The 14,028-nt window shown below is 37.6% G+C and overlaps 1 protein-coding gene across 1 annotated transcript in view; it reads left to right on the top strand.

Annotated features, from left to right (window-relative positions):
- Nucleotides 1-14,028, top strand: part of ITGA1 (integrin, alpha 1) — a 180,208-nt gene that overhangs the window by 111,654 nt on the left and 54,526 nt on the right. The window contains exons 9-12 of the mRNA XM_010857177.1: nucleotides 1,673-1,838; nucleotides 5,308-5,381; nucleotides 6,326-6,470; nucleotides 12,617-12,759. Of these exons, the coding sequence (XP_010855479.1) occupies nucleotides 1,673-1,838; nucleotides 5,308-5,381; nucleotides 6,326-6,470; nucleotides 12,617-12,759 (528 nt within the window). The remainder of the gene's footprint in view (nucleotides 1-1,672; nucleotides 1,839-5,307; nucleotides 5,382-6,325; nucleotides 6,471-12,616; nucleotides 12,760-14,028) is intronic.

Raw genomic sequence — 14,028 nt, 5'->3', positions numbered from 1 at the left:
TATTTAACTTCTATGCAGAGTACATCATGAGAAACACTGGGCTGGAAGAAGCACAAGCTGGAATCAAGATTACCGGGAGAAATATCAATAACCTCAGATATGCAGACGACACCACCCTGATGGCAGAAAGTGAAGAGGAACTAAAAAGCCTCTTGATGAAAGTGAAAGAGGAGAGTGAAAAATTTGGCTTAAAGCTCAGCATGCAGAAAACTAAGATCATGGCATCCGGTCCCATCACTTCATGGGAAATAGATGGGGAACCAGTTGAAACAGTGTCAGACTTTATTTTGGGGGACTCCAAAATCACTGCAGATGGTAACTGCAGCTGTGAAATTAAAAGACACTCCTTGGAAGGAAAGTTATGACCAACCTAGATAGCATATTCAAAAGCAGAGACATTACTTTGCCAACAAAGGTTCGTCTAGTCAAGGCTATGGTTTTTCCAGTAGTCGTGTATGGATGTGAGAGTTATACTGTGAAGAAAGCTGAGCGCCGAAGAATTGATGCTTTTGAACTGTGGTGTTGGAGAAGACTCTTGAGAGTCCCTTGGACTGCAAGGAGATCCAACCAGTCCATTCTAAAAGAGATCAGTCCTGGGTGTTCTTTGGAAGGAATGATGCTAAAGCTGAAACTCCAGTCCTTTGGCCACCTCATGCGAAGAGTTGACTCATTGGAAAAGACTCTGATGCTGGGAGGGATTGGGGGCAGGAGGAGAAGGGGACGACAGAGAATGAGATGGCTGGATGGCATCACCGACTCGATGGACTTGAGTTTGAGTGAACTCCGGGAGTTGGTGATGGACAGGGAGGCCTGGCGTACTGCGATTCATGGGGTTGCAAAGAGTCAGACACAACTGAGCAACTGAACTGAACTGATAGCAGATAATTCCTGCCTCTGTCTCTTCTCTGTTAAAAAGAATGTTTCTGTCTTAAGCATTTTGTTTCAAACAGGAATGTCCCAATTGTTTATTTTCTAGATTGCCAAGTTAGATTACTACTTAGTCCAACATCTGTTTAAAAAATATACATGTCTGACTTCCCCTTGGTAAGAGTTTCAGGAAGTACTGCCTGTTTGAGATCAAGCAATTCACTGGCTGTTAGCTTTTGCCAGCAAATGGTGATGTCACTGACTGGAATAATATCAGAGATACTCAGAAACTGTAACATTACTTTTAAAGATATAGCTGTTAATAAAGAGGGACACAGGAATGGCAGAGAAGAAACTTTGGAAGGGTACAGGATTACCCTTTATATTTTTCTACAGCAATTACAGTATATATTAGAGAATTAATATAAAACAGTTAATATTAAAGAATCTACAGATTCTGAAAATTACCCTTCTAGGAATGTGGAAGTACATAAAAATTGCATTATGCCACAGTACTATATGAGCTTCCCTGGTGGATCAACAGTAAAGAGTCCCTGGGTCAGGAAGATCCCCTGAAGAAGGGAATGGCAACCCACTCCAGTTTTCTTGCCTGGAAAACCCCAAGGACAGAGGAACCTGGAGTGCTACCATCCATGGGGTCACAAAAGATTTAGACACAACTTAGCTACTAAACAACAAGGAACTATATGCTAACATATACTGCCTTGCTTATTGACAAAATGCTTGAGATTCTTGTTTAACATCTAGAATTTAAAAGATATTCTTGCTGTTTTTGATGACTTAGATTCTTGGCAGCTATAACCGAGGAAATTTGAGCACTGAAAAATTTGTGGAGGAAATAAAATCAATAGCAAGTGAACCCACTGAAAAGCATTTCTTCAATGTCTCTGATGAATTGGCATTAGTCACTATTGTTGAAGCTCTGGGAGAAAGAATCTTCGCCCTGGAAGGTATGACTTTTCCTCATAAGCCTGAATGTTCTGTCTGCAATTCAAACTCAATGGGTTTTTGTGTTTGTTTTTACCACATGGCTGATGTGTTTTTACTGTGTACAGCAGCCACCATGGAACAATGCCCTTTTTCTATAAATCTGTCCTGTAGCACTCTGTCTGCTGGCAGCTCTCTTTGTAAGGACATGGCAGTACTGATGTGAGGGCCCGATGAAGGCAATAGTCCAACAGATACGCAAAAACAAAAATGTGCCCGTGTGTTTTATTCCTTTCCTGTGACACAAGTTTAGAAAATGGAGACACTAGCTCACGTTTTTATTTCTCATTTTGGGCTTCTGTGGGACAGTTCTTATACAACATCTCCTTCATTCATTTATTTTCTGTTTTGCTCCTTGCCCTTTTGAAAGGTCTTCATGGAGCTCTGCCTCAAGACCCATGGCAGCAAAATATTGGTTCACTATATTTGTCTGAGTCATGCTACTTCTTTGTAAATTTTTTCTTTGATTTTTCAATAGCAACTGGCTATTGGGAATAACAACTCATGGCATTCCCTCCTCTGCCTGAGGTAGAGACATCAAGGAACAAATGACTTTGGAACTAGATCTTCCCTGAGGGGAAAAAAAAAAAAGTCTTCAGAATTGTTATGCCAGGCACACTGAAAAAGTCTCTTGTTCACATTCTCTGATGATCTGGAGAGTCAGAGAACATGTCTTTGTTTCTCAACCTAGGATGAGAAACCTCCAAACCGTTCTGCTGTTCTGCTCTGTCTGAATCCTATTGACTCTGTCCTTGTGAGGACAGGCCATGCTGAGGACTGTTGTTTCTTACCTTAAACACAGAAACTTACAAGCACCTTCTCCATCTCCCTGGTATAACCTGATAATGGGAAATAGAAAGACAAAATGAGAAAGAGACATCACTGAAAAATTGTAGACCGTTTTAACTGAGCATTAAGTGGCTGGGAAAAGTGACAGAGAATATTTAAAAGTAGTGAAAGGAAAGAAAATGGTTTAGAGTAAAGGCTTTCAAAGTTTTTTTGATAGTGACTCATGAAAATCAATACATTTTGCTTAGTGACCCAGTGCACACATATGTATACATATAAAAAACATTTCCCCCAAAACCCTTATTATATGTGTTGCACTCTGATAGTTTCATCACTTCCATTCTACTCTGTTATCTTTCAATTAAAAAAAAATGTGATTATGACTCACCCTGTTGATTTCATGACTGGACTGCAACCAATAAGGAAGAAGTTTGTTTCAGAGATGATGGGGATCTACAGCCCACCCACTCTGAATTTTTCTGGTTTCCTTCTGCCCTGGCTTCTTTACCCTGTGCCTTTAGAAACAGAACACTCACCTTATTAGTCTAAAGTCACAGCTGCTTCTAATGAACTTGGCTCTCCTGTGTTTTGTGTACAAGTCACTTTTAAGTGGCCTTGGTGTCACAACAGCTAGCCAAGTAGCATTTACTAATATGCTGGATTATGACTTTGACTGGCCTTAAGGAACTATATTGGGTTTTCCAAGTCCTTGTACATGTTCAGTTTTTAATAACATGGACCAGGTATAATAAAAACAATCTGAAAGAATCATTTAAAAGAAAAATTACTTAGTTGAGCATAATACAGTCTAAATACATAATACAGTTATAATACATTTCTAAATCTCATCTTAAGTAAGTAAATATAACCTAAGATGTGTAGGAATGAAGGCTATATGAGGTATTGGATGGAGGAGCGATTCATCTGCTTTAAATGACATTTTCAGGTACTTTCTAACCTAACCACACCATGAGATAAAGATTATACATTGGAGCAGCTATGTACTCCAAGAAGTACCTCCATATTTAAAAAAGAAATCATCTTATAAGGAACTCCTCAGGTTTAAAAATGTCTCCCATATCTTTATCATTATACTTTCAGGGCTAACCAAAAGCAGTGTTTTTACTAGTTTATTTCTGATTTTTTTCATAATGAGATCCAAAAGGGCTACCTTTCCTTGTTACTTGGGAAATCTCCATTTCCTATCAACATTTATCTTTAGATGGTAAATAGCAGCAAGTGTGAAAATCATGCTTGCCCAAAGGACAGTGCCTCCTAGTGAGGTGAACACACCAGCTTTTGCCCAATAAAATGGGTAAACTAATGTCCCCTTTTCCCATCAAGCCCTTGGAAAAAGCCCATGAGCAAGTCCAGGGAGAAGTTGACAACAAGAAGTTCAAGGATGCATGATGTGCTTCACCAGGATGAAGCCTGAGCAGGCAGAATTCCACAGAACTTCCTTCTGTCTGTTCTCAGTTGTAAACAGAGCAGCAGCAGGGGAAGGTGCTGGAAATATGTAGGTCCCCACTACTTCATTCTTTGATCTTGCAGAGATAAATCGTAAAGCATCTTACCCCATTGTGAAACCAAAATAAAGTTTCAAATTAAAGTTAAAATGCATTTTAGTCATTTAAATTAGAGGACAATTTGTATGTGAGAGTAAAATGACATAGTTGAATTCTTGATTGATTTCTCCGTTTAATCTAGTCCTTTAAAAGGCAATTACTGATGTATCTGTTAACAACTTTATACAGGTAAAATAACTAGTAAGTTTGAGTTCACAAATTAGATTGCTCTCATACCTCAGTGAAAGAGTAGATCGACTTTTAAAGAATTATGTGCTATTTTTAACTTATCAGCAAGGCCAAATAAACCCGTAATTCCCTCCTGAAAGCAAATAAATCAGCATTCCCTTAATCCCCTTAGGAGGGTGTGGCTTTGGCTTGGTGAATACTTTGAGAGCAGCACACTCCCAAAGAATGCTCTGGATTGTTTCTGTGTTTCGGTAATGAGCTTCAAAATGGGTACAGGATCTTTAAAAAAATGTGTGGTTGAATGGCATGTGGCCTGGAGTCCTGTCAGAAAGACTCCTCCTGATTTGTGAGTGACACCCACAGTCAGACATCAGGACAAATACAAACCAGAGTCCCTAAACCCCTTATCAAACAGTGGAATTCTGAGAGGATATACCACAGGAAATACAATGAGGCTGGTAGAATCAAGAAACCTCTTTAAATATGTGAAGCAAATGTTATTGGCCCTCTGACATTTTAATAAGTTTAGCCTAATCGCAGGAGGATACCCAGGGCATGAGGGTATGATACAGAGCTTTCAACCATGTTGATCCCAAGCTCCATAGGCTCCAACATAGACAGAGTACAAGAACAGAAGCATGACTGGAGACCTCTTAGCCCCTCCAACAAGGGTGGGGAAACTGTCAGGAATGTGAGACACAGCCCTTATGCTAACCCTCTCGGTCCTCTACTCAGCCCTGCCTAGGAATTTTGGGGTTGAGAAATCTTTGCACTGGAAATGCTCTAAAGATGCTAGAAGTTCTGGTTGGTCAAAACCACAGATGGTACTAGGTCTCTGTCTTCTGCAAATGAGTAGTGTGCTAAAGGCGACTCTCTTCCTCTGTTACAGCTACTGTGGACCAATCAGCAGCATCTTTTGAGATGGAAATGTCTCAGACTGGCTTCAGTGCTCATTATTCACAGGTACATTGACCACTTGGTAGAAAACATCTTTTTTTTTTTAGGTTTCCTTTCTCAAAGTCAACACTGAGACATCAGCATTACAGATGCAAGTTGCAGTTCATGACATGAGCAGTTATTCAGACCATGTAGTTTATAATCCAAATGGGAAAGAGGGGACTTCCCTGGCGGGCCAATGGTTAAGACTTTGCCTTCCAGTGCAGGGAGTATGGATTTGATCCCTGGTCAAGAAGATCTCACATGCCTCACATCCAAAAAACCAAAACATAAAACAGAAGTAACCACATAACAAATTCAATAAAGACTTTAAAAATGGATATGGAAAAGAAAACTCTTAATAGGAAAAAAATAATGTTATTAGTTGTCATAATTTTTTTAAAAAAAGGAAACAGCATTTCACAGGCTTATTAGGAAAACATGTTATCACACCCACAGCTCACTACACTGTACTGATAATCATGAATCAGCTTGAGGTCTTCCTTCTGTAATTATACATCTAACTAAATAAAATATTTAATTTAACATATTTGCTAAATATATGTATCTTTTTCTCAGTGTCAAAGTATTCAAGGGTCTTACCAGAAGTCCATGTTCAAGACCCAGAATTCTTAACAGCCATAAAGCAAAAAGACAAGATTAGAAAATACATTCTTTATAGTAGATGGAAGAAAAGGTGCTCATACCATGGTCCCTGCACAGGAATATTGACATTTCAGGGTGCAATTGTAGTGTATAACCTAGGGAAATTTCCTTATTCTGCCTCAGTTTCCTCTTCTGTAGAATGGGGGTGGTAATAATGGAATCTAGCCCAGTGGGCTTTGGGGACGATTTTATGGTTTAATATATGTAAAGCTCTTTGAATAGTACTTATCATACTATTAATGCTATGTACGTGTTTACACTACTATTTTTGTTAAATATCATTGTTTTCTCTATTTGGATATCAGGACTGGATCATGCTTGGAGCAGTAGGAGCCTATGATTGGAATGGAACAGTTGTCATGCAGAAGGCTGATCAAAGCGTAATTCCCCAGAACACAACCTTTAATGTTGAGTCCACAAAGAAGAATGAACCTCTTGCTTCTTATTTAGGTAAAGTTTGGATGTAATTGATAGAAAGCTGGTTTTTTAGAAAAGTTTTGTGTTTTTTTTAATTTTTAGCATTATTTACTTAGATAGGCAGACTTTGTAAAAGAGATCACTTCTACAAGTTAGATATTTTATAGGACCCATGAAAGTTTCCAGGCCTCTGAGTAACCTTAGTAAAAATAATAGAATATGAGGGGCCTTTCTCAGAAGGACTGTCTACACAGGGAGGGATTTGGGCTGAAATTCACTCTTTTTGAGATCTCTCTGTGTCTGGTATTCTCGTTAATGTCACCAAATGCTTCAGACCCAGTGAACAGGAAGCAAAGGTAGAAAAAGAAAACTTGACTTAGGCTACCCTGAAGCCCAGACTCCCATATTCTCTTAAATATTTTTTATCATTAGTTTCTCTCTATGGGTCCTAATTTTGGAAGGTAAACATTTTACTTGTTATGTCATATGACTTCTTCTTTAATATCTTTGCTGACAATCAGATACATATTGAACTGAAGCCCAGTAATGTAATGATTTCCCAAAGACTTGCCTAGAATGAGGAGGTACATGTCTGGTGTCACTTTATTCTGAATTTGTGCCAGGCTGGGAGCTGTCTGGGGGATACCAGGGGACTCTTCCATCACTGGTCCATCTCAGTAAGCAGTTGGGAGGGCCTAGGATGGAAGGACTTCCCTGGTGGTTCAGATGGTACAGAATCTGCCTGCAGTGCAGGCAATCTCCTGACCCAGATTTGATCCCTGGGTTGGGAAGATCCCCTGGAGAAGGCAATGGCTACCCACTCCAATATACTTGCCTGGAGAATTCATGGACAAAGGAGCTTGGTGGGCTGCAGTCCATGGGGGTCCCAAAGAGTCGGACATGACTGAGTGACTAACACACACGCACAGGATGGATAGGACCCTCAGGATATGGTTTCCCAGCTCTCTCTATTCACTTAACAAATATCGGGGGAGCATTTCTCTTCTCTCTTTAATGGCACATCTGTACATCTTTTTATTTGAGGGCATGTATTAAAGCTATAGAGGCAACAGAATTTAAGAAGAATAAAGAGTCTGAGGAGTTTTGGTAATTAAAAATATATAACAGTTAGCAGCAGGTATAATGTGAGTGCTAAATCCCCTTAAGACACGTTGTTGAACTGCACTAACAGAAGTCTAGTCTATTTCTCATAAATGTCCTATTTCATTCTGCCTTAGTCAGAGAGCAGCTAGAATACTCTAAGCTTTGTCCTAAGCATCACACATTATAAAAGAAAATGCTGAACTAGAATCACCAGTAAAAAATTATCTAAAGACTATAAATCTGAAAACAATCCCCATCTACCCATCCCTCTCCCCACCAAACCTGAAAAAAATGGTGGTTAGAAAACAGCGTACCCTGCATGTCTTTTAAATACTTGAAGGATTGTGATGTAAAATAAAGGGGTTGGTATTAAAATTCATATTCAGTTTTAGCATTAAAAGAGATTTTAGAAAGCAATTGGTACACATCTAATTTGCCAAGTTAAGAAACTGAATACTAGAAATATTATATCACAGTTAACTATGGCAAATCTGAAACTGGAATCTAGGTTTTTAAATTTTTATTCCAGTGTTCATTTCACCACACCAAAATGCTGATTCTGGGCTGATCAAGAAAACACTTACAAATAATAAGTGCCTGCAGTGTGTCAAATATTCAGCTGTAAATTAAGGGTAACAGGTAAATAAGGGAAATTTATTCCTGCGTTGATGAAGCTTATCGTTTTGGATAAGAGACAATACAGAACCACCCAGTCACTACTGGTGTAATAGGAGCTAGGGGACAGAATACCTAAAAAGAGGACAGGAGGTTAGGTTAGATAGTTTCTAAAGGCTCTTCGTGTCCTATGAGTCTTTGAGACTGTTCTGTTAATATGTAAAATACCTTGAAATCTAGAACCAGTTTAACATGAGGTTTCTTTCCATCCTAGACAGAAGAATTGGAGAACATTTGTTCTCATAAAAATGTTTACACCATAATGACTTAGAAATTTCACTTTTGAGGATCTAGCCTAAAGGGAAAATCAGTTATTTAAGAATGCCAAGGGAATGGTTGTTTTCACTGTATTGTTACTTATAATATTGAGGAAAATGACATATCCTAAATGTTCAAAAATATGAGAATAGTGAAGTAAATGGTAAATCCACTTGACGGAACATCATGCACATGAAAATAAAAATTATAAAGCTGCTGACCCCATCATACTTGACTTGAAGTGATTGTGGCCCTAGGTATGCAGTCAGACAGTACAGAGGTGCTCTGAGGTCACAGGCGTCTTGGCTTTGTTTTCTAACTCTGCCCCTGGTTATCACTTTAGGCAAATTAATTTATTCCTCAAAGCCTTGATTTTCTTATTTATAAAAAATAGTTTACATACACAGGTATATAACATTTGCATTGTTATGAATATGAGCATAAATAATCCCTGTAAGGTACTTAGTGTTGTGACAGAGAGTTGACCCCCAATAGGTGACCCCCAATAGGTGACCCCCAATTATTCCTCTTATTAGTATTATGATAGGCAGAATATAGACCCCAAAGATGTCCATGTCCTAATCTCCAGACTTAGATCTTATGTGACAAAAGGGACTTTGCAGATGTGATTAAGCTAAGGATCTTGACATGAGAGATTAGCCTGGGATACCTGGTTGGCCCCAATCTCATCACATGAGATTTTAAAATCAGAGAAGCTTTCCTGGATGTGGACAGGAAGAGACAGAACCATAGAAAAATGGTCAGAGAGATTAATGTTATTGGCTTTAAAAATGGAAAATGGGTGCCAAAAGCCAAGGAATGTGAGTGGTCTCTAGGAGCCACAGTGGGCAAGAAAATGGATTCTTCTCTGTAGCATCTGAAGGAACCCTGCCCTACTAACACCATGATTTTAGCGCAGGGAGACCTAGGGCTGATTTCTGACCTATAAGATAATAAAATTGTGATGTGTTAAGCCATCAAGTTTGTGGTAATTTGTTACAGCAGCAATAGAAAACTAATACAAGTATATTATATAGCTACTAAGAGTAGCTGATACTAATACTACTACTAATTAGTAGTGAACAGTTACAACATTAAAGATATTGTGCACAAAGATATTGACATCCTCAAAGATGTGAATGACATTGTCACTACTCTAAGGAAGTTCACACATTAACACCACATTTAATAATATATTAAATAATAACTTTATTTGATAAATAAAACTATATTATTTTTAGTATTCTGAGTGATTATATGATTAAATTTTTTAAAAATAAAAAACCTTAAAGAAGTCTAAATCTATTATTCTCAAAAACCTTGGGTTAATGGTTTGCTTAAAGCAGACTTAGAGAATTCAAGACTGAAAGATACTGCTGCAAGCAAAAAAAATTGAGAACCTTCACTCCTGACCACATATTTATAATATATGACTCCTCTCTGCCCAAAAAAGGAAATTTGGGCGTATATTGTTGACAGTGTAATAAAATGATTTTTTGTTTGTTTTGAAGATTTTTTTAAATCTTTTTATTAGCTTAGTCACAGGTTAGTGCTTTAGATATTTTGCTGATATGAAGTCTAATATATGTAAGATTTCTTTCAAAATGGAAAAGCACTCAGAAAGAGATCAAGGGAGAAAAATGGCTTTTCCCCCAAATATTATTCCAAATCTAAAATTAAGGTTTCAAAATGTTTCCTTGTGTGGCTTACACATTAAGAAGAGTTTGAATGTGTTCTTCCAATCTGTGTGGATTGAAAGTTGTTAGACTATGAAAATTCTGAAGGAAGGTAAGGAGGAGGTAGACAGTCTATTAAAAAATCTTATAGTAACCAATAATGATCAGAAAGCAGCGGGAACCAGCCATGGAACCTCCCTCAGGACAGTTATGCACCCATCTTTCTGTAACCCAGCAACTGGCTTTTGCCAATATGCACTGAGCAAGTGGCCCTGCTGGTGAAAATACAGGCAAGATCCTGTTCCCTGCTTCCCCGACCCACAGTTTGCTGATTTCTAATCACACCAGACTGATTCAAGAGGAAAGGTAAAGAGGTGAGGCAAACACATGAAATCAAGACAGATCCTGTGTTTCCCGTTACCTCACCTGATTCTAGCACTTTTCCCAAGAAGTGAATCATGAAAGCTGACAGGATGTACTCTTCATAAATCCACACACAGAGCTATGTCATCAATTTTCCTTTCTCTTCAGTTCTGTGCCTTTCTTTTTCAGAAAGTGGTATAAACTTTTAAATCTTTATAATGATTTTCCTTGCATTAAAATTAGACTTCACTGAGTCCTCCTTCTTGCTCTCTTGTTATTGTTTTTAGACGCCCAAGCTTCAGCCAGGAATACCTGCCTGGGTTGTTACTGGCCCTGTGAAGGTTTCAGCTAGTAGTTTAGTTATCAAGTGTGCATCATCAAAGTCAACTAGATAATAAAAAACTCCAGCCTCAAACATAATTTTCAACTTATTTTTTAAAGATTGTTTTACCAGTTTGCATTCATAGCTCTGAAATTGCAAAAAAAAAAAAAAAAAACCATGTGTACTAACACTCTCGCCCCACTCCCTTCTTAATATTTCTAAGAGACCTACATGAAATAAAATAACCTTTGTTTTGTACATTTTTCTTTTCCATTTTATTTTTATATAAACATTACCCTAAAGTTTTTATTTTCTAAGCAATATTGTGGTTAGTAATAAAAATATAACACATAACATGTCTGGAAAAGAATACAGTCTATTATGTATAGTAATTTTTTTTAAAAAAAGCTCTAAGATGAAGCAATGAAATTGTAAGAAAAGTATTTACGAAAGAAAATGTGGCTGAGGAATTGTGTTCCCCTAGCATTTGTAAAAATAAATATATTTGAGTACAAAACCTCTGTTTCTCTCTTAAAGTTTTGGAAAAAAGTAAAAGTATTATCCTATGGTAAAATACTTGGTAAGTAAATTATCAATATAATCTTTTTCTCAGTAAGGAATGCTATTCTGTGGCATTTGGAAAAATAATCTGCCTTCTACTCCAGTGGTGGCCAGCACTGGTTATTAGAACATTTCTTCCTTTGGTAGAGTTGAAATCTGCACATGGTAATTTTTATCTATTTGTTTAGCTTTGTTCTCTAGACATACAAACAATAAATCTAATTCTTCATTCAAAATTAATAATAATCAGTCTTAAAGACTTTAAAATTTTAAAGGGCATGAAAGCTCAATTAAAAAGAGGAATGATTAAACATGAGAGATAGTTATTCAAGCTCACTTTTAATCAAACAAATGAAAATTAAAATCATGGCAAGGTATATTGTTTAACATTTATTAGAGCACCCACAATTTTAAATAATTATATACCTAATGTTTGTGAAATTTTGGTGAAACTACCCTCTCCAATGGCTGTTCATGGAATGAACTAGTACAAATATTCTGGAAACAATTTGTCAGATGTTATAAGAACCATTAAAAATTTGATCTGGTAATCTATTCCTTGAAATTTGTCATCAAAAAAGTCCAAAAGAAAGAAAAAAAGTAAGTGCTCAAAGATGTCTTTGCAGACTTAAGTGTTATGCCAAAAAAGTAAAAACCATGTAAATTCCACCATTTCATCAGGAAATGGTCCTGAGGTTTAAACACAAGGCATTTCTACTTTAATTCAGATAAATAAGCTTCAGCCACTTGAAATTACAGTTAAAAACCTAGACAATGATACAGAAAAGGTTTACATTAACTATGATTCCAACTGTATAAAATTATCGATTTCTATAGCATAAGCACATGCGTCCAAATGAAATACAGCTGGTTTTTTACCGAAGAGTAGGTTGAGATTACTAGAGTTGTGTACGTGTATGTATGTATGTGTGTTTTTCTGTCATTGTTATATCATTTTTGCCTTTTAACAGTGAAAATCTAAGGTTTGGAGGGAAATACATTTCAGAATGAAGCAACTGTGGTAGATAATCAGGGAACAAACTAACAGCTCTAACCAACACAAATTTACCTGCATTAAATAAAACATTTATTTTCAAAAAAAGAGATGTCCATATAAACATATAAAAATGATTCTCCCAGCCATTTAAAATAGATCTTGATTTACTCCATGCAGACTCTTAAGGGGCCAGCAAGTATATCTGGCGTCTCTCTTTTGTTAGGTTACACAGTAAGCTCTGCCACTACTCCTGGAGATGTGCTCTACATTGCTGGACAGCCGAGGTACAATCACACAGGCCAGGTTGTCATCTACAGAATGGAGGGCAGAGACATCAGGATTCTCCAGACACTCAATGGAGAACAGGTAAGCTTCAAACTTGTTGTTTTAAATTAATCCATTCCTATTCTTCCTGTGTAAATTGAATTATATATTGTATGGAATGAGGTTCGTGACATTGTACAGGAGACAGGGATCAAGACCATCCCCATGGAAAAGAAATGCAAAAAAGCAAAATGGCTGTCTGGGGAGGCCTTACAAATAGCTGTGAAAAGAAGAGAAGCGAAAAGCAAAGGAGAAAAGGAAAGATATAAACATCTGAATGCAGAGTTCCAAAGAATAGCAAGAAGAGATAAGAAAGCCTTCTTCAGCGGTCAATGCAAAGAAATAAAGGAAAACAACAGAATAGGAAAGACTAGAGATCTCTTCGAGAAAATTAGAGATACCAAAGGAACATTTCTGTCGAAAAAGGACAGAAATGGTATGGACCTAACAGAAGCAGAAGATATTAAGAAGAGATGGCAAGAATACACAGAAGAACTGTACAAAAAAGATCTTCATGACCCAGATAATCATGATGGTGTGATCACTGACCTAGAGACAGACATCCTGGAATGTGAAGTCAAGTGGGCCTTAGAAAGCATCACTACGAACAAAGCTAGTGGAAGTGACAGAATTCCAGGTGAGCTATTCCAAATCCTGAAAGATGATGCTGTGAAAGTGCTGCACTCAATATGCCAGCAAATTTGGAAAACTCAGCAGTGGCCACAAGACTGGAAAAGGTCAGTTTTCATTCCAATCCCAAAGAAAGGCAATGCCAAAGAATGCTCAAACTACCGCACAATTGCATTCATCTCACACGCTAGTAAAGTAATGCTCAAAATTCTCTAAGACAGGCTTCAAAAGTATGTGAACCGTGAACTTCCAGATGTTGAAGCTGGTTTTAGAAAAGGCAGAGGAACCAGAGATCAAATTGCCAACATCCGCTGGATCATGGAAAAAGCAAGAGAGTTCCAGAAAAACATCTATTTCTGCTTTATTGACTATGCCAAAGCCTTTGACTGTGTGGATCACAATACAACTGTGGAAAATTCTTCAAGAGATGGGAATACCAGACCACCTGATCTGCCTCCTGAGAAATTTGTATGCAGGTCAGGAAGCAACAGTTAGAACTGGCCATGGAACAACAGACTGGTTCCAAATAGGAAAAGGAGTACGTCAAGGCTGTATATTGTCACTGTGTTTATTTAACTTATATGCAGAGTACATCATGAGAAACACTGGACTGGAAGAAACACAAGCTGGAATCAAGATTGCCGGGAGAAATATCAATAACCTGAGATATGCAGATGACAC

Source organism: Bison bison, unplaced genomic scaffold, assembly GCF_000754665.1.
Source record: "Bison bison bison isolate TAMUID 2011002044 unplaced genomic scaffold, Bison_UMD1.0 scf7180017864378, whole genome shotgun sequence".
Classification (NCBI taxonomy): domain Eukaryota; kingdom Metazoa; phylum Chordata; class Mammalia; order Artiodactyla; family Bovidae; genus Bison; species Bison bison.
This window is presented reverse-complemented; position numbering and strand designations above follow the sequence as displayed.